Raw genomic sequence first — 19,439 nt, forward strand, 5'->3', positions numbered from 1 at the left:
TATTTGTTAACAATTTCATTGGAGGACAAAGGCACAAGCGTTCCTCGTCCAGTTTGTTGACGATAGAGCAGGGAGAGAACGAGAGCCTTCGGTCATTTATCACCCGTTTTAACAGGGAAGCTCTCAGTGTGGACGAGGCAGATGATAAGCTTCTACTGGCAGCCTTCCACAACGGGGTGAATTCAGATCTGTTTATACATAAGCTCTACGAGAAAGAGCCCCAGTCCATGGCCGAACTCGTCCATTCGGCTCAAAATTTTATGAATGCAGAGGATGCAATCATTGCTAAGAAGAGGAAGAGGTCCGAGAGAATGGACGCAAATCCCAGTCGTCAGCACGAGCAGGGTACTCGTCCAAAGAAGGGACGGATGGAGGAAAGGAGAGATCGAGAAAGTAAGAAGCCAGGCCCTCCAGTACGGAACCAGCAGTATACCCCTTTAAACGCCCCACTTGAGCAAGTCCTTATGCAAATCAAGGATGATCCTTCCCTGAAGTGGCCGGAGAAGATGAAGGGTGATCCCAACAAGCGCAACAGGAACAAGTACTGTCATTTCCATAGGGATCATGGTCATGACACGGACGAGTGTTTTGACTTGAAGCAACAAATTGAAAATCTCATAAGGCAAGGGAAGCTGAGGAGTTTCCTTGGACGAGACCAGAGAGACGAGAAACAGAAGGGAAAGATGGAAGATTCATCGCGACCACCACTCGGGGAGATAAGAGTCATCATTGGGGGAAGTACAACTGGCCAGTCGTCCAAGTCCAAGAAAGCTTACTTGAAGGTAGTACAAAGCGTCCAGCTTTCTGGACGGTCACCAATAGCAAGATCCACGGACGAGCGGGCAATTACTTTCACGGACGAGGACGCTGACAGAATTCATCACCCTCATGATGATGCCCTCGTCATCTCCTTACTAATTGCAAACTACACAACCAGAAGAGTGCTTGTGGACAATGGAAGCTCAGCAGACATTTTATATTATCCAGCTTTTCAGCAGATGAGATTAGGACGAGACCAGCTCCGTCCAGTGAACTCCCCCCTAGTAGGCTTTGGTGGGATGAAGGTGCAACCAGTGGGTACCATTTCCTTATCCGTGATAGTGGGGGCATATCCACGACAGATTACCAAGGATGTGAACTTCCTTGTGGTAGACTGTCCATCCTCTTACAATGCCATCATTGGGAGGCCAACTTTGAATAGTTGGAAAGCTGTTACCTCCACTTACCACTTATCAGTCAAGTTTCCAACAGAACACGGGGTAGGACAGGTACAAGGTGACCAACTGGCAGCAAGAGAGTGTTACTTGGCCATGCTGGCCATGGATGAACAAGTTTAAGCAATGAACATTGAAGAAAAGAGGGTTGTAGCAGAACCTACTGAAGCATTGGAAGATATTCCCTTGGATGAAAATAACCCTGAGAGGTGTACCAGGGTTGGAGCAGATTTAGAAGAGAAGATTAAGACGGACCTCGTCCAATTTTTGAAGAATAACATCGACGTGTTTGCGTGGAGTCATGATGATATGCCGGGTATAGACCCTAGTGTCATTACCCACCGTTTGAATGTATGTACTTCCTCCAAGCCTGTGCGGCAAAAGAAGAGGGTGTTTGCCCCAGAAAGAGATAGTGCAATCAAGGACGAGGTCCAAAAGCTGATGGTAGCAAAGTTCATTCGGGAAGTGTACTACCCGGATTGGTTGGCCAATGTAGTGATGGTCAAGAAAGCGAATGGAAAGTGGAGAATGTGCGTTGACTTCACTGATCTGAATAAGGCTTGCCCCAAGGACAGCTATCCGTTACCGCGCATTGACCAGTTAGTAGACTCAACTGCAGGCCACAAATTGCTTAGCTTCATGGATGCCTTTTCAGGATACAATCAGATAAGAATGGACGAGGCTGATCAAGAGAAGACATCTTTTGTCACCAGTCAAGGCTTATTCTGCTATAAGGTGATGCCGTTTGGTTTAAAGAATGCAGGGGCGACATATCAGAGGTTGGTCAACCACATGTTCCGTCCGCAGATTGGGCGGAATGTGGAAGTCTATGTAGATGACATGCTGGTGAAAAGTCAAGACGAAGGAAGACATCTAGACGACCTGCAGGAGACATTTGAGACATTGAGGCGGTATCACATGAAGCTGAATCCTAGCAAATGTGCTTTTGGAGTATCATCAGGGAAATTCCTTGGCTTTATGGTATCCCACAGGGGAATTGAAGCAAATCCAGATAAAATTCAAGCAATACTGGACATGAAGCCACCGCAAAATACTAAGGAAATCCAATCCCTCACTGGACGAGTCGCTGCGCTTAACAGGTTTGTTTCTAAAGCTACTGATAAATGTTTGCCATTTTTTAAGGTTCTCAAAAAAGCATTCGAATGGACCGACGAGTGTCAGAGAGCTTTCGAAGATTTGAAGGTATACCTTACCAGGGCACCGCTGCTAAGTCCATCAGTGGAAGGAGAGGAACTATATTTGTACCTAGCGGTAACCCCATATGCTGTGAGCTCAGCATTGATAAGAGAGGAAGATAAAGTTCAAAGACCTGTGTATTATACAAGCAAGGCATTGAAAGGAGCGGAAGGACGATATCCACAAATGGAGAAGTTGGCCTTCGCACTGATCACAGCTTCAAGGAAGCTGAGGCATTATTTCCAAGCACATGTCATTAATGTTATGACAGATCATCCTCTCAAAAAAGCAATGAATAGACTGGAAGCCGCAGGACGATTAATCCAGTGGGCTGTGGAGCTAAGTGAGTTCGATATCAGATATCAACCAAGGCATGCCATAAAAGCTCAAGCCCTAGCAGATTTTATCGCAGAGTTTACCCCAAGTCATAATGAGGCAGAGGACAGCAAGAGATGGATCGTCCATGTGGATGGTTCGTTTACACGGCATGCAGGAGGAATTGGTGTGGTCCTGCAGTCCCCAGAGGGAGACAAACTGAAACATAAAGTCCGTCTACAGTACCAGGCGACAAACAATGAAGTCGAATATGAAGCCCTCCTCAAAGGGCTAGAATTGGCGAAGTCCGTGGAAGCCAAGTCCATATGTGTTATGGGAGATTCCCAACTGATCATGGGGCAAGTGAATGGGATGTATGAAGCGAAGGAAGGACGAATGAAGAAATACCTTGGTAGGGTGATGCGCCTTGTGAAAAGGTTCGAAAAAGCTGATTTCGTTCAAATCCCCAGGGAGGAGAACGTGGAAGCTGATACTATAGCAAAAGAGGCCTCAGCAGATGAATCATTAGAGAAGTCAGATGAAGTTCAGTATATGCCGAGTATAGATGCCCAGGAAGTACAGCAGGTGGATAACAGAGAAAATTGGATGACTCCCATTATATTATATTTGAAAGACGGACGACTACCAGAAGAAAAGGACGAGGCCAGAAAGGTGAGGGTGAGATCAGCTAGATACGTCTTTATGAATGAAGTACTATACAAGAGAGGCTTCTCTCAACCTTACCTTAGGTGCCTAGCTCCGGACGAAGCGAACTACGTGCTGAGAGAAGTTCACGAAGGGGCATGTGGCAATCACTCAGGAGCCAGATCACTTGTCCACAAGGTCGTTCGTGCAGGATATTACTGGCCGAACATGCAAGCTGATGCAAAAGCATACGTTAAAGTCTGCGACCAGTGCCAGCGATTTAGCAATGTCCCCAGGCAACCGTCGGAATATCTCACCCCAATGGTAGCACCGTGGCCCTTCGCACAATGGGGATTGGACATTTTGGGTCCCTTCCCTATGGGAGTAAGGCAGATGAAGTTTTTAGTTGTGGGCATCGATTACTTCACCAAATGGGTGGAGGCAGAACCGTTGGCAAATATCACACAACAGAATGTTAAGAACTTCGTGTGGAAGAACATTGTCTGCAGATTTGGAGTGCCGAAGGTATTGGTGTCTGACAACAGACGGCAATTTGACAATGCACTCTTCAAGGACTTTTGCTTACACTTTGGAATTCAGAACCATTACTCCTCGCCTGCACACCCCCAAGCCAACGGCCAGACTGAAGTAGCAAACCGATCCTTGTTGAAAATCATCAAGACTCGGCTTGAGGGGGCAAAGGGAATATGGCCAGATGAATTACCAGGAGTTTTATGGGCATACAGGACCACTGTGAGGACCCCTACAGGGGAGACCCCTTTCAAGTTGGCCTATGGAAGTGATGCAGTCATACCTGCAGAAGTGCATATGGCTAATCACAGGGTGATGACGTATCAAGACAAGGATAATGAGGACCAGCTTCGTCTGAACCTCGATCTAATAGACGAGGTAAGGGCAAACGCAGAATATAGGGCAGCAAAGTATAAGAACCTCATGGCTAAGCAGTATGATGCGATGGTGAAGCCTAGGCGTTTCAATATAGGAGATCTCGTCCTGAGAAAGGTCTCTTTGTCAACCAAGAACCCAGCACATGGGAAGTTGGGCCCAAACTGGGAAGGACCCTATAGAGTAATCAACTGTAAAAGGCAAGGATCCTACTACCTGGAGGCCCTGGACGGGAGAAAATTGGAACATCCTTGGAATGTGGAGCACCTGAGGAGGTACTACCAGTAAGAGTGAACCTATGGACGAGACTTGGGTCTTATCTGTCTACTAGCGTACTATTATGAGTGATGCTGTTTGATACTACTATGTTTGGTATTGTTTGTGTGTGAAGTTTGAAACTATGATTTACTTTTTATAGTTGTGTTGTGGTTATGGACGAAGTCATGAAGTATGTATTTATTAAATAAAAAGGCATCAGTGTGCATGTGCCTTGTCTGTAAACAGTATTTATGTTATGTACAAAATGTTGTGTGAATTCTCCATGATATTGTCGTCCAATTCAATCCTCAAGAGGGTTGAAAGATCCAAGACGAACAAAATCTCTGGACGCAGAGATGTAACGTCTAAATTTTCTTGAATAAAAGAAACCACATCCATACTCGTCCAACTCATGGACGAGGTAAAGCCAACTGAAACAATCCAAATTCTGGACGAGACAAAAAGTTGGCAAAATAAGTAGACGGTATGTAAAATTAGTTTGCAAGTCTTAAGACGAATCAAGCTAATTAAAAATACTACCTGCTAAGACGAGTTAGACTACATGAAAAATATGTATTCTCGACATGGACGAGATAAGAGTAAAATAGCTTAGCAGCATCCGTCCATGCAAAGAAAATGAAATCACTCGTCCATTCAAAGAAAATGAAATCATTTATCCATGCAAAGAAAATAAAACTTCATTCAAAGGGTGGACATCCTACGTCCAAAAACCCTTGATTAGTTTGAAAAGCAGAACTAGTATACTTAAAAAACCCGTCCTAAAACCATGGACGAGTATAATGTATTCTTGTTACATAAAGAAGGTCCAAAAACAAAGGACCAAACATAAAAGTTACAAAAAGAAAGAAAAAGCAAAGCTACAAAGGTTAAAATCTCGTCCTAAGAAGGGGGAGCATTCACAGCAGGCTCGTCCTGAGGAGGCTGAGTACTGGCGTCGTCTTCCACGTTGACGTCATCAGAGCCAGTCTGGAGGAGAGAGCTTGTGGCAGCAGCAAGGTTAAGCTTGATTGTGCTGAAGTCAACTTCAGGAAAGTTTTCAACAGCGTCCATTCTGAAATCTTCAAAACCAGCTGCATAATTGCGATCCAAAGTGTCTGTATACTCTTTGGACGACTTGAACTCAGCCACAGCGTCCTCTCTTGCCTTGGAAAGACGAGCATTCAACTCATTGTTCACCTGTTGTAAGTGATCAATGCGCGTCTCCTTCTCCAATGCATCCGTCCTTAGCTCCTCAATCAACTTGTTATGCTCTTTGACCTCGTCCTTAGCTTTTTCAGCAAACCCAGCCCATTTCTTACAATCATCGTTCACCTCCTGAATCCTTGTCTCCAACAAGACTCTCGTCTTGTCCAGCTCCGTTGCCTGTCTAGACGCTGCTATAAACTTCGACATGGCCTGTGAATAGACAGAACAACATGAATGATTAGATGAGGAAAATTTAATAACTGAACAAGGACGAGGGATACTAGCATACCTTGAAGAGGTCATGGACGCCTGAATGTTCAAATTCCTTCAAGCCCATGTTGTAGCACATGTTTATATCCTCGTCCTTGACGGCTGTCTGGAAACGTTCCCAAGCCAGATCTTCGCTCTCAATAATGTTCGTAGAAGGCTGGGACGAGCCAGGCATAGTAAACTTGGCTAAAGGAGTTCTGGGCGGAGTCTTGGACGGAGTGGATTCAACTGGAGTGGACGAGTCCACGTCGACTATCTGGACGGCAGGCTGAGTCTGAGGAGGTTTTGACTTAACCACCTTGGACGAGCTCTGCTTAACCCTTTTGTCTCTACGATTGGGGAGCCCTTCCAAGTCAATACTCTTTGGCAAGAATTTTCTTTTGTCCCCAGCCGTTGGACGCGTCTGACCCTCAGGACGATCCTGGGCTATACCCTCAGGACGCTTCCCTTCTCCAGCAATTTCCTTCCCTTTGTTCTCTTTCATGGTTGACATTCCTAAGACGAGATGAACAAGTTAAGAAATGTATACAAAAAAAGAAAAGGGTATACAAAAAAGAAAAGGGAAAGGAAGTTTATCTAAAAACTTACTTTTTCGCACAGTAACCTCGTGAGCTATAGCTTCGTCTGAAGGCTCGGGACCTAAACCCCACTTGGCTAGACGTCTAAGCGTGACAAGAGAATGGAAGCTCCTATCTGCGTGTAGACGAGCCCTGTGGACGCGGTCACGGTGAAATTTGCTCAAGGACGGACGTTTGGCAGCTACAACACAATGAACAAATAAAGGTTAGAAATTGTAAATGTACCAAATAGGAGTAAGAATAAAAATAGACGAGGGGAAGGGACGTACCTTCTGGACGAAGGTTCCCCAAGTCCCCAGTGTAAGGAGGAAAGGGATCCCTGCCAACGTCCACAGGGTTCCTTGCCGAGAAGCCTGAAAGAAAAATGAACTCCGTCTTCCACTTCCTATCAGACGAAGCTAGGGACTTGATCAACCTACAATCATTCCCTCTAGCAGTAAACTGATAAAAACCTTCAGACTGACTTATGGCAGAAGGTTTGTAACAATAAAGGAACTCGTCCACTGTAAGAGGACGGTCCCCACCAAACACTTCCCTCCATAAAATTTGCATGGAGATAATTAACCTCCATGCATTGGGATTGAATTGACAAACACCTAAACCTAACTTGACTAGTAACTCCCTAGCAAAGGCATTTAAAGGAAACCTAAGGCCACCTAAGAAATAAGATTCATAGACGCCTATTCCAAAATGGGGCTCACAACACCACTCTCCACGGACGGGTAGCCTAGGGTTAAACTCGTCCGGGATTTGATACCAGGACCTAAGGTTACCTAACCTTTGTTCGTCCGTCTTAGAATGGACGCCTACAGCGCAACTAAAGACGGTCTCTACCTCGTCCGTAGGATTGGACGGAGAACCAGCTTGAGAGCCAGAAGCTCTCCTAAGCTGTTCTTGGACGACTTCAATAGGTAGCCCAGGGGCCCCAGAAGAGTAGTTCTCGTCCGTGCTTCCTCCACTCTCATCACGAGCACCGCTAGAGCTAGACCTATCACTAGTATCATCACAATACTCGTCTATAACCTTATTAAGGCTATCTGTAGACGAGGAAGCAACAAACATCCCTAACAAGAAACTTAAACCTAAAGACGAGAAAAAGAAGAGTACCTGGCTCTAGACGGAAGAAGACTCTAGACGCAGAGAACTCCTAGACGAGGCTCTAGACGATGGATGTCAAGGAAGAAAATTTCTGGAATGAGGAGGGTCAAGGGAGGCATTCCACCATTTATAGGATGCTGACCTGGGTAATCGAAACGACCCAACCAATACAGAAGCAACACGTGGCATCTACCTTGGAAAAATAAATCGACGGAATCAGTCTCTAATAAGAAAAGGACACGTGGCACATTAACTATTAACCAATTGTGTCCAAGAACGTTCAACCTTTTGGACGACTCACATGGACGAGGGGGCAACTGATGGTGTCACAAATAATCCCGAGTCCATAATTCGTCCATATGTATCGTCCAACGACAGAAGCAACGACAAGCGTACCAGCGACCCTCGTCCATATATGGACGAGCTTAATATCTCTAAGATCTACTTGTCATTTATGAACGACAAGCCTTCCAAGATGATCTCGTCCGTCTTTCACTGAAGGTGGACGAGATCATCCTGGAGGTCTCGTCCATCCTTGCTATGGATGGACTAAAGGTGGACGAGCTCCTCATGAAGGTCTCGTCCATCCTTACTATGGATGGACGAGTTCATCGGCCCGTCCGACCTAAGTAACTTCCACAGCGGTTACTCCCAATTCTCCGGACTCCTCGACACTGGGAACGGTTACCAAATAGATAACCGTTCCACACACTATATAAGGCTTCTTCGATGAAGGAAAAAGGTATTCAGACACTTTCTTACTTTTAAGAGAATACTTCTTCGTTACAGAGAGTTCCAAGTAACTAACTTGATCATCGGAGGATTTTTGGCCGGTCATCACCGGTCCCCTCTGATTCTGTGTCTTTGATATTACAGGAGATAGCCCGAAGATCAACGTTTAAGTCTTATCAACCCACTGATAATCAAGGAATCATCAAAGCCAATTTAGTGCGGGTTTGGACAATTTTCCATTTGGAGCATAGTACATATTATGAAAAATTAAAGGGGGAAACTGCTAGTGGGGTTTGCATCTCAGAATTAATATCACTTTAAAATGAGTTGTGAAAAAATTTATATGCTTAAATTTATTCATAGTATATTTCACAATTTTCCTCACTTTTTTTATTAAAAAAAAAAAAATGAGAATCAGAAGAGAGAGATCCATTATTATCACTTATCTACACCTTTTCATTTATTAATCACATATTATTATCTCTTGTAAAAATATTTGTAAAATTATAAATAAATTGTCTCTTTTGCAAATGTCAACATTACTTTATATTGCTTCAATATACACACACACCAGATCCAATTTCTTTGGCCTTTTACCTTCATAATAAATATCCTGTATAATTCTATCTTCATATCTTATGCAGTTAGTTTTCCATCTTCATTGATATATAATTTGGTGTGGGATTCAGTTAACTTAATTGGTAAAATTTTTTGTCATTGAACAAGAGATCTGAAATCCGAACCCTGCCTTAATAGGATTCTAACCCCACTTATACTAAAAACCAATTGGTGTCTTGGTAAAAAAAGCAATTATCATATGACATATGTTGCAATTAATAAATAAAAAACTTAAAGGAGGGAAAGTTTAGCAAATTACATTTTTTGAGAAATGTGACCAGCCTAGTCTCTCTAACATTTCTTTTTAGGTTAGCCATGATTAGAAATTAAAAAAGCTTAATATGCTCAAATCATAAGCTAATCAGTCAAAGCTATAGTCTATATGGTAAGTTTAAGTTAACTCAACTAATAAAATTTATTGATATAGAATAAGAGATTTGAGGATAGACTCCCGCTTACACTAAAAATCAATTGATGTTTTTAGTTGACGATAAATAACAATAATTATGGAGATGACGTCATAAGTTAAAATTCTATTGTATCTATAATATCAAAGAGGGAGTAGTTAAGCAAATTTCATTTTTTGAGAAATGTGAATCTTTCTAAATTTTCTTTTTCGCTTAGTCATTATTAGAAATTAGAAAAGCTTAATCTGCTCAAATCATAAGCAAATCAATCCAATCTATATGGTCAATCAGCTTAAAGTTGCTCCCTTTTTCTTAGGTAAAGATGATAATTAATATGAGCTTTTGATTAGGAATATAGCTTGAGTTGTGCTCCATTTACTAGACCCTATTTTCTACTTCCCCCCCCCCCCTCCCCTTCTTTTTTTTTTCTTCATAAAATGCTAGAACTACAAACTATTTACAATAATTTTTACAAATTATTGATGTGGTGAGTAGTTATTGGTAAGTAAAAAAGTAATGTTAATGGTAGACCGATATGAGAATCAATAAGAATTGCCTATATTAATAATTTGTAAAATTGTTGTAAAATAGTTTGTGTCCATAGTATTACTCTTTTTCCCCCCTTTTATGAGATTTACATTGTTGTTATTAATTTCAGTAAAGAGAAAGCACTGTCAAGAGCTTTTTTTTTTTTTTTTTTTTTTTTTTTTTTTTTTTTTTAATTTCAGAAGGAGAGCACTATGCCCCTTAATAAACTTATATGGACGGGCAAAATCAAGGCTATGTTAGGCAACTCTGCCTTCTAAAATTAATTTAGATGGAAGGAAGGTTATATTATAGAATGTTTTCGTGTGACTTGTGTTAGATAACTTTAGATTAAATGACATTTTTTATATATATAAAAAAAAGAGATTAAATTTACAATTTACAATTTATTTTTTTAAAGTTAAACTTTTGGAACAATTAGTATTAACTTAATTATAAATTTAAAAAAATTAGAAAAAAGGAGGTTTATATTGTAAATGTTAACCTGGCTTGAATTTAGGTGGTCTATAAGCGTCTTACATGATATGAGATTAAATCCCGTAGTTTGTCGAGTGGCACATTATCAACTTACTCTAAACAATTTTATTTTTTTGGAAAAATACGATATACTTTAAACTCATAGTATGCTTCATGATCATCGTTTTTTATCATCAAATAAAATAATTAATTAATTTTTAGTGTAAATGAGATTCAAACCCAAGACTTAATCAATTGAGCTACTAAAACCTACACTTTGGTCGAATATGAGTGGTATTTTGAATGTCACATTGTCGAATTTATTGGTCTCCTTTTTCTTATATGGAGAGAGTTCCTTAGCCAACTTGTCAGAATATCGGACCTTATTAACTATTTTTCAAGAGAATTCAAGCCACAATGTAAAGCTAATTTTGTTTTTGTTTTTGTTTTTGTTTTTTTTTTTTTTGTAAGAGAGTTTTTTGGATGTATTTAGGGACATGCTTTAATGTCACCATTACAATCTCTTTAATTTCTTAATGAAGTTTTTTCCTTGTGGCCGTCCACATTAAAGACCAAACCACATAAATCTTTGGTATTCTTCTATTGCGTATAGTTGTGTCTCTTTTTCCTTCTAAGTTTTTTTATTCCCATTCTTTGTTTATGAAATCTTTTGCAAGCTATAATAGTTCACAATCAATCTTGTGTGAGGGAACATAAAAAAATGTATGTTAGGGATGCGAACAAGCTAAAGAAACAATCATTCATACACTTCAGAGGTGGACAAAGCAAGAGAGGATTGGAAATTTTGCTTAATCAGATTCCAGGAAATACCTCTATAACAAGGATTTGTTATTACGGGCATGGAAAGTGGTTGAATACCAGCTGGGAAATGAATTGGAGATCCTTACGGTTTGAGGGGGAAGCAAAAAAGAGCCGAGTGCAATAATGGTTGAGTATCGAACAAGAAATTACAGAGCACAGTGGTTCAACACAATGCAACCAAAACAACCAATGCCAAATGGTCTCCTATACCGAAAATGCAGATGGATCAATTTTTCGAAACCTCAATGCATCAACACTCGGAATAAGGTTGCTCATAGTTTGATTAATTATTTAGCCCAACAATCACATATCTAATTTCATATTCTCCAAAAGGAACAACCTCGTCAAAGTTGGAAAGCAACACATGCAGCAATAAGAGGAACTCATTTCCCAAAAATGCATTCTATGAGTACATGTAAGATATCAAAAGAACTGCAATTGCTGCACAACATCAATACTCCAGACTAAAACTGCATTTTGTGCTTGCAGTATTTCTACATATACAAAAAGGGCCTTAAAAGTCATCAAGAGGTTGAACAGCAAAGTAATTAAAGATACAAGAGCCTGTCACAGATCCATACAGTGACTCCATGAGATACTTCCTCCTATCAAACACCATAAACTCGTAGCAAGTTAGGGGCAGCAGTGGGGGCCAGGGTCCCCACAAAAAACCTGCCCAGTTGTCATCCCTAAGGGTAAAAGTTCAAGCTTTGGCTCAAAGCAAAAACCAGTGAAACATTGAAGGGGCAACCGCTTTGAAACAGGACACTTTTTCGACCATTTCCATTTCTTCATTTTCATGTCAAACATAAGAAGAGATGGAGCCTCATAACTCTGTATGTATATAAGATCATCAAAACCACTGCTTGCAAAGACCTTATCAAAATTCCCCAATCCTTGAAAATAAATAGAAGGCATGAGTGCAAACTCTTCCCAATCCCTCCCCTTAAGAACCCAAACGCCAATCCCCTTAATAATGCTAGGCTGATCTTGTTCTCCAATTCCTCCAACCAGGACAAGCTTGTTCTTAAGGTTCATTAGCCGGCCACATGTAAGAGGGCAAGGTACTGGGATTAACCTATTGATTAGCACACAACAGAAAGATTGACTAGAAAGATTATAAGTGAGCAAACCATCAGGTTTTCCAGTCAAGTCCAATTCTGTGATAATGTAAATAAGGAAATATAAAACCCCATCACAGATCACACAATCGTCTCCCCCTCTACACCCCATCAAAGTTTCTGTCACAGGTGATACCCACATCTTTGCTTTGGAACAATAGATATGGATTGAGAGAATCCATTGACCAAAATCATGTGGGGCTCTCTTAGACATTACCATTGCTATAGTATAACTTTGTGATGACCTATCCACTGATATTGCAAGAGCATTATAGTCAGAAAATATCAAATATCTAGGAATCTCAAATATCTCAGAAATTTTAGGAATTGGATTGCAAACATATAGCCGACTTCTAGTGTCATTGTCCATGAAGCATACAAAGCCACACGACGAAGCAATAAAACAAATCGATGTTCCATGACACGGTAGCTCAAACCTGTACCATTTCTGAACCATGGGGTCATAGGCATACCCAATGAGGTCATAGCCATCGGCATTCCTAATGGGCTTATACGAGTTAGGGCTGCCGCTTGTGAACATAAAGTACCAAGGTTTCCTAGATAAGATGCTTGAGAGGTTCTTTGAAAACCTCCGAGAATGCACAATAGAATTCCACTTTTTACACACAGCACCTGCTCTGAAAATGCTTGCTATGGGAAGAAAAGCTAGAATTCGTTCAAATAGATCGTTAGGGAGGAATGTATCAATGGAAATAAAATTGTTTTCTTCAACATCTTCACCACTGAGCTCTGAATATGAAGCCAAAATTCCAGCTTCCCCTTTAATATCAACAACTATGTTATCAAACCAGAGTGTTTTCCGCTCCATAATCAAATTAAGAAAGAAGACCTGAGACACAACGAGTTCAATGTTATCACTGTAAGACCAATGAGTACTCACTAAACTAAAGTCCAGATACATTGGAAGATGACAATATAAAAGAACATAGATCACATAAATTCTTGATTGTCATAGTGGTGCCAGTGCATAATGTAGGATTTTAGAGTGATAGTAACATCTATTTTTGTGTAATTTGAAGATTGAATTTGTCACTCCAAATTCCATCAAGATATTTAATATCCACATTGACAAAATTATCTTTGAAATTAGTTTGAAAGAAAGTTTCTCCAACCAATTATATAACTATCATGCGATCATCCATATGTATTCAACTCATTTGACTAATTGAGTTATTCGAATAAAAGACAGGTGAATAATTGTGTGATCAGCATATATAGGTAAAATTATTCAATTTGCCATTATATTATACCTTCCCCTTATGTAAAAGTGGATCCTACAAATGAAGTTCATATATGGAACACATATTTATGTAAATGAACGGTGTAGTAATAAAGGATTGGAAGAAAACTTTATCCTTCTAACATTCACCAAGCTAAAGAAATTTGTATAATGGAAATTAAACAGAAGTAAAGTTTTTGCGATATAGAGTTTTAACTGAAAATCTTTTTAGTGTTTTAATAGTTTAACAAATTATAGTGAATAGTATTCTGAAATTCTTGATTTATAAAGCATGAACAATGAATTGTAGAGTTTATCTTCCCCTAAATTTTCCAAATTTCAAGCTTTCCTAAAAGACCATAAAAGAGTAATGGACTTAAAAACTATTTTTAGTGAAGCTACCTACCAAACACAATTTTTCCCCTTCCAAGAAGAGCTTGAGAGCTCTTGAAAACTCTTTTGTCTTTTGTGATAGTGCATTACGAGCTTAAATAGTTGAGGGAGAATAAATAAATGTTGATTTTGAATGTTGTCCTTGGATTGATGCACCATACAATTACCATTTTCATGTGAGATGTAAAAGTTGATGGTGTATAATTTTTTTAAGCTTTTTTAAAACTTTTTTTTAACCTTTTATTTTTTACCCTTTTTAACTTTTTACATGGTCATTTCGTGCTATCCAAATAAGTTGTCTTTTGGATTTCATAACTTGCTCCAGATAAACAGAATGTTTTGCACTATGATCAACTGAATGGAAAAGTCCAATTTGTCATTCCTAAATCCCAACAAATAAGACTTTTATGACCCTTGTTTCTTGTCTGAGAATCTAAAATGTCACATATAGAAAGTTATCAGTTACATTATTCCAAAGCAATCGTCTGAAAGAGATTTAATCCTAATTATAAAAATGAAGAAACCAAATAGTAAATAGTAAAAGCATATGACAAGAGACATGAAGTTGGGAAAAAAAAAAAAAAAAAAAAAAACGAATTTAAAGCTCTGCAAAGCCTAAGCAGAAGACTTCCCTATGTTTAGCAAAAGAGACCCATCATGAGCGTACCTTTAGATTAAGAAGAAGTGAGGCTTCTTGTTGCCTTCCCCCAGCAGAGTCCTGTGTTTAGCAAAAGCCTTCTCTGTATCTAGAGGGCAAAATGATGATGTAAATGCTTGTGAGATTTGAGGTTGTGGATCATGACTCACGTGTGTGGATTAAGAGGTGAATGCTCAGAGAAAGTGACATACAAAAGCTGGTTGCGTGTGGTATGTGGTATGGGTAAGAGGGTTTGACTTTTAGAATTAGGACTATGTTGAATTAGTCGTTTAGGAATGAAGTATGTGCACTTACAGTCAAGAGATAGAAACGATGTCCTTTTATTGCTTACTTAATGGCCAAATGAATCATTGTGACGGACAAAAATATAATTTTGAAAATAAAATAAAACTTTGTGGATCAAAATGAAAAATCTCAAATTCCAAAAGTTAAAAAATAAAGAGAGAAAAAAAAAAAAAAAAAACCCTCAAATTTAATTGTTTAAAGTGTAATTTAGTCCCCTCTCTCTCTCTCTCTCTCTCTCTCAACAGCAATATCAGCCACGGAGATGATGTAAAGACCATCTTGAAAACAAAAATAAACTTGGCAGACCAAAATAAATATTCTCAAACTTAAAAGAGTCAAAAGGAAAATAGCCCTAAAATTTAAGAACCAATGGTGTAATTTTGATCTTCTTCTATTTTATTACAATTGAGAGGGTAGATTTAAATCCAGATTTATTGAATTCGATCAAACCGCATCACTAAGCCATGACTCTTAACCAATTTTTTGTTTAATTAAAACATAGGTCCAAAAGAAAATGAGTTAAACCTATAAAGCTTGTTGATGTAAGGTAATTGCATGGTCAATAATACCTGCAAAACGAGGTCAATTTTATTGGAAGGTAATGGTGTTATGTCGATCTATGCTTCTCCGATACATACTTAAGTCAATAGTCACTTATTTTCTAATGCAAACAATAGATATATATATTTTAGTGTTTTACTAATACCCGTTTCTAGTTTGGATTTCCCAACATATATATATATATATATATATATAAGCATGTTGCTGTGTTTCCCTTAATTTTAGTCATTTTCTTTATTATGGACATAATTAGCCACTGAAGAGAAGCATAACAGACTCAATTATGGGCCAAAGTTTCAGGCATGTACCGTTGCTTCTCATAATGGGGAGTAATTGTCTCTTTAGACTCTCTGCTCCTGCTCGATACTTGTCCACAGTAATCTTCCTCGAAACACTTGTCCCCGGCACTGGTCCTAGGTTTGCTTAGGTCGTTTTCTAAGTAGACCAAAATTTTTAAAATGTCCAGTGGCTTAGACTGTACACAATGTATGTTGAATCATTTCATCAAAAGACTATTTCCCCAAAACAATTTTATTTTGCCAAATAATATTGAAAAAAAAAGAAGAAGAAAGTATTATTACATAGTAATAGGACTTGGAGAAAAAAGAAAAGAAAATAGTAGTAGGAAAGTTGCGTCCAGCTGGAAATCTTTTCAACTAAAATCAAACGGCTAGTCACATATCCCTGAAACATTTGCAATGGCAGCACAAACATGAATCATCGTTTAAGTCATCTACAATTCTACTTTATATTTCTACAACACAGCTTTATATTTCCTTACTTCGTGACTACAACAGTCAACAGCATTCAGTGCTTACAATAAGTTAGAAACCCTCTACATTTCCAAAGCCTTTACAAAAGGGGGGCCATAATAGCCAAGACAAAAAGTAAACATGCAGCTGACAACAAGAAAATTACAAACACCTATCTCCCATTCTGCAATGAATATTAAAGGATCTAATCTTTGCAACAATTGAAGGATCAATTTTGAAATAGCCGAAAGTGAAATTTATGAATTACTATTTCATAATAATGTAACTTTGATTGCTCAAACACTTCCTTTGAACTTTCCCAAAAAGTTGAACACCAAAGTATTTGAAGATACAACACAAACATACAAGAGTATGGGACAAACCTATGAAGTATAAACACCACCTAAGGGAATAATAAACTGTGAAAGCAATCAATTAGGGAGAAACATCAATCCTTGGCTCAAAGCTAAAACCAGTGAAAAGTTGAAGGGGGAACCTCTTTAAGATAGGACATTTTTGTGACCACTTCCACTCCCTCATTTTCATGTCAAACATAAGAAGACATGGAGCACCATAACTCTGTATGTATACAAGATCATCAAAACCACTACTTGCAAAGACATCGTCAAACTCCCCAAATCCTTGGAAGTACTTATGAGGCATTCGTGCAACCTCTTCCCAATCCCTCCCCTTAAGAATCCAGATGCCAATCCCCTTAATAATGCCAGGCTGATCTTGTTTTCCAATTCCTCCAACCAGGACAAGCTTGTTCTTAAGGTTCATCAGCCGGCCACATGTAAGAGGGCAAGGTACTGGGATGAAACTATCAATAAGCATACCACTAGAAGACCGGCTAGAAAGATTATAACTGAGCAGACCATGTCGGTTTCCTCTAAAACCCAATCCTCTGGTTGAGTAAATAAGGAAATAGAAAACCCCATCACAGACCACACAACTATCTCCTCCTCTCCACCCTGTCAGAGTTTCTGTCACAGGTGATAGCCACATCATTGCTTCAGAACAATAAATATGGATCGAGAGAATCCATTGAACAAAATCATCTGGGGTATCCTTAGATATTACAACTGCTACAGTATAGTTGCGTGATGATCTATCCACTGAGACTGCAAGACCGCTGTAATCAAATTCTCTTGAACATCGAGGCATCTCAACTTTCTCAGAAACTTTAGTAATTGGATTGCAAACATATAGCTGACTTCTAGTGTTATGATCCATGAAGCACACTAAGCCACATGATGAAGCAATAAACCATCTTGATGTTCTATCACAGCGGAGTTCAATGCTGTACCATTTCCGAATCATGGGGTCATAGGCAAACCCAATGGAATCATCAGCACTGGGGAACATAAAGTACCAAGGTTTCTGAGATAAGGTTGAGATGTTCTGTAAAAACCTATGAGAATGCACAATCTCATTCCATTTTTTACACACAGAACTTGCTCTGAAAATGCTTGCTATGGGAAGATAGGCTAGAATTCGTTCCAACAGTTCGTCAGGGAGGACTGACTCAATGGAAATAATATTGTTTTCTTTAACATCTTCATCACTGAGCTCTGAATAAGAAGCTGAAATTCCAGCTTCCCCTTTAATATCAATAACTTTGTCATCAACCCAGGGTGTTTCCCAATCCATTATCAAATTAAGAAATAAAACCTGAGGCACAGCAAGTGTAACAAAATGACAGTTGGATTGAGACTCTTCACTAACATAGAATCTAGAAACCATCGAAAATGACAATATAAAAGCGCACACAATACAAAGTTGGCATAGTGGTGCTAGAGCATGGTGTAGGATTTGGTGGAAGTGGCACTAACAAATAACAATTAGTAATAAAAGGAAAATTTACAGAAAAATGTATACAATCCTTCAAAGACACAAATTTGATCTCCAAATTTCTCACTCAAAAGTAACCTTAAAAAATTGATGAAAGAAAGAAACAAGAAGTTTTGACACCCCTTATATCCTGCCAGATGTAGCATATAGAAATTAGAAAGCAAGATTATATCCAAGCAAGCCTCTGAAAGAGTGCATTTGGACTTGGGAGACATTATACTATTAAAGAGATTTCACCACAATTTATATTTGAAAAGCATATTTTCAGGTAGAAGAAAACAAGAAAGGACTTTTCTCTATCCGGTATAAATAGGAAATGCATCAAAAGAAAATACAAAAACATGGGCTACACTCTACACTACACTAAAGTATCTCCCACAAAGGTAACAACCAAATCCATTAATTTTCTCTACAATGCCCACAGGTGAAATAAAACGCCATCATATTACTAATCTTCAAAACAAAAACAAACAAAAAGTATTGCGTGAAACTTACTCCCAAGGATGAAATCTACCATGAAACAAATGAACTAAACTTATTGATAACTTTAAGAAAATAAAAATCAAAACTTTGAACATAAAAAGCTCATATGGGATAACTTGAGTAGATCTAAAATGTTGTGTAAGTACAAGAAATCAAGATTGTAGCATGATAAAAAGAGACCCATCTCAAGAACGTACCTTGGGAAAGAGTGAGGGTTTGTTGTTTGCGTTTTCCTTAAGTTCTCTTGAGCATAATGGGTCTAGATTTAAAGGGGAAAATGGTGGTTTGAGGATCTGTGGAAAACTGGATATCCAATATTCCAACTCACACAAACACACGCACAGAGACACAGTTGAGAGTTGAGTGTAAGAAGTGACAAATTATTGGTTGTAGTAGGTTAAGTGGGATCCAGGTTTTAATGAGTGGCGGAGATAGTACATACAAACAGTGAGCTGTCCAGTCCAGTGGGCCGAGGCTTTTATGGCTTGGCCAACAACAGTAAAACATGGACCTTTTCCAATAATGATGTACTTCACGCTGCTCTGCACACTATTCCACACTTTAGGCTACGCGTGGTAGTCATATCAGCCCATAAATGCGATGGACTACACAACATATGTACGGAAAGTCACGGGAAAATAAAACTAACTAAATTTCATTTGTCATACTATAACTTATTAATTTATATCGGTAAATCCTACAGTAAATATGTGAAGAGAAGGGTAATTGCACAGTGTGTAATTTTGTAATTGCACCCTAGATTTTGTTATAAATAATATTAATGAGTGTACTAAAATGAAAAAAAAAATTATCAAAATATTGAT

At 39.0% G+C, this 19,439-nt stretch overlaps 4 protein-coding genes across 6 annotated transcripts; 2 read left to right on the forward strand and 2 right to left on the reverse strand.

The window, feature by feature from the left end:
* Positions 1–311: 311 nt before the first annotated feature.
* On the forward strand, positions 312–1,337 carry LOC126697722 (uncharacterized). Its single transcript, XM_050394809.1, has one exon. The coding sequence runs from the start codon at positions 312–314 to the stop codon at positions 1,335–1,337; it is 1,026 nt and encodes a 341-aa protein (XP_050250766.1).
* Positions 1,338–1,340: 3 nt separating this feature from the next.
* On the forward strand, positions 1,341–3,910 carry LOC126697729 (uncharacterized). The gene is made up of 3 exons (XM_050394821.1): positions 1,341–1,706; positions 2,358–3,806; positions 3,881–3,910. The coding sequence occupies exons 1-3, from the start codon at positions 1,341–1,343 to the stop codon at positions 3,908–3,910; spliced, it is 1,845 nt and encodes a 614-aa protein (XP_050250778.1).
* Positions 3,911–11,633: 7,723 nt separating this feature from the next.
* LOC126713390 (F-box/kelch-repeat protein At3g61590-like) lies at positions 11,634–18,959 on the reverse strand. Of its 3 annotated transcripts, XM_050413136.1 has the most exons (5): positions 18,813–18,943; positions 16,108–16,210; positions 15,835–16,001; positions 14,690–14,768; positions 11,634–13,239 (listed from the first exon to the last, which is right to left on the reverse strand). In XM_050413136.1, exon 5 carries the CDS (start codon positions 13,216–13,218, stop codon positions 11,902–11,904), a length of 1,317 nt encoding a protein of 438 aa, XP_050269093.1. In that variant the 5' UTR covers positions 13,219–13,239; positions 14,690–14,768; positions 15,835–16,001; positions 16,108–16,210; positions 18,813–18,943; the 3' UTR covers positions 11,634–11,901. The 3 variants fall into 3 exon arrangements, with proteins under 3 accessions (XP_050269093.1, XP_050269094.1, XP_050269095.1); XM_050413137.1 differs by lacking the exon at positions 16,108–16,210 and having other exon boundaries at positions 18,813–18,929; XM_050413138.1 differs by lacking the exons at positions 15,835–16,001; positions 16,108–16,210 and having other exon boundaries at positions 18,813–18,959.
* LOC126713391 (F-box/kelch-repeat protein At3g61590-like) lies at positions 16,526–18,955 on the reverse strand. The gene is made up of 2 exons (XM_050413139.1): positions 18,813–18,955; positions 16,526–17,952 (listed from the first exon to the last, which is right to left on the reverse strand). The coding sequence occupies exon 2, from the start codon at positions 17,929–17,931 to the stop codon at positions 16,714–16,716; it is 1,218 nt and encodes a 405-aa protein (XP_050269096.1). The 5' UTR covers positions 17,932–17,952; positions 18,813–18,955; the 3' UTR covers positions 16,526–16,713.
* Positions 18,960–19,439: the final 480 nt, after the last annotated feature.

The sequence above is a fragment of the Quercus robur genome, chromosome 2 (assembly GCF_932294415.1).
Source record: "Quercus robur chromosome 2, dhQueRobu3.1, whole genome shotgun sequence".
Taxonomy (NCBI): Eukaryota; Viridiplantae; Streptophyta; class Magnoliopsida; order Fagales; family Fagaceae; genus Quercus; species Quercus robur.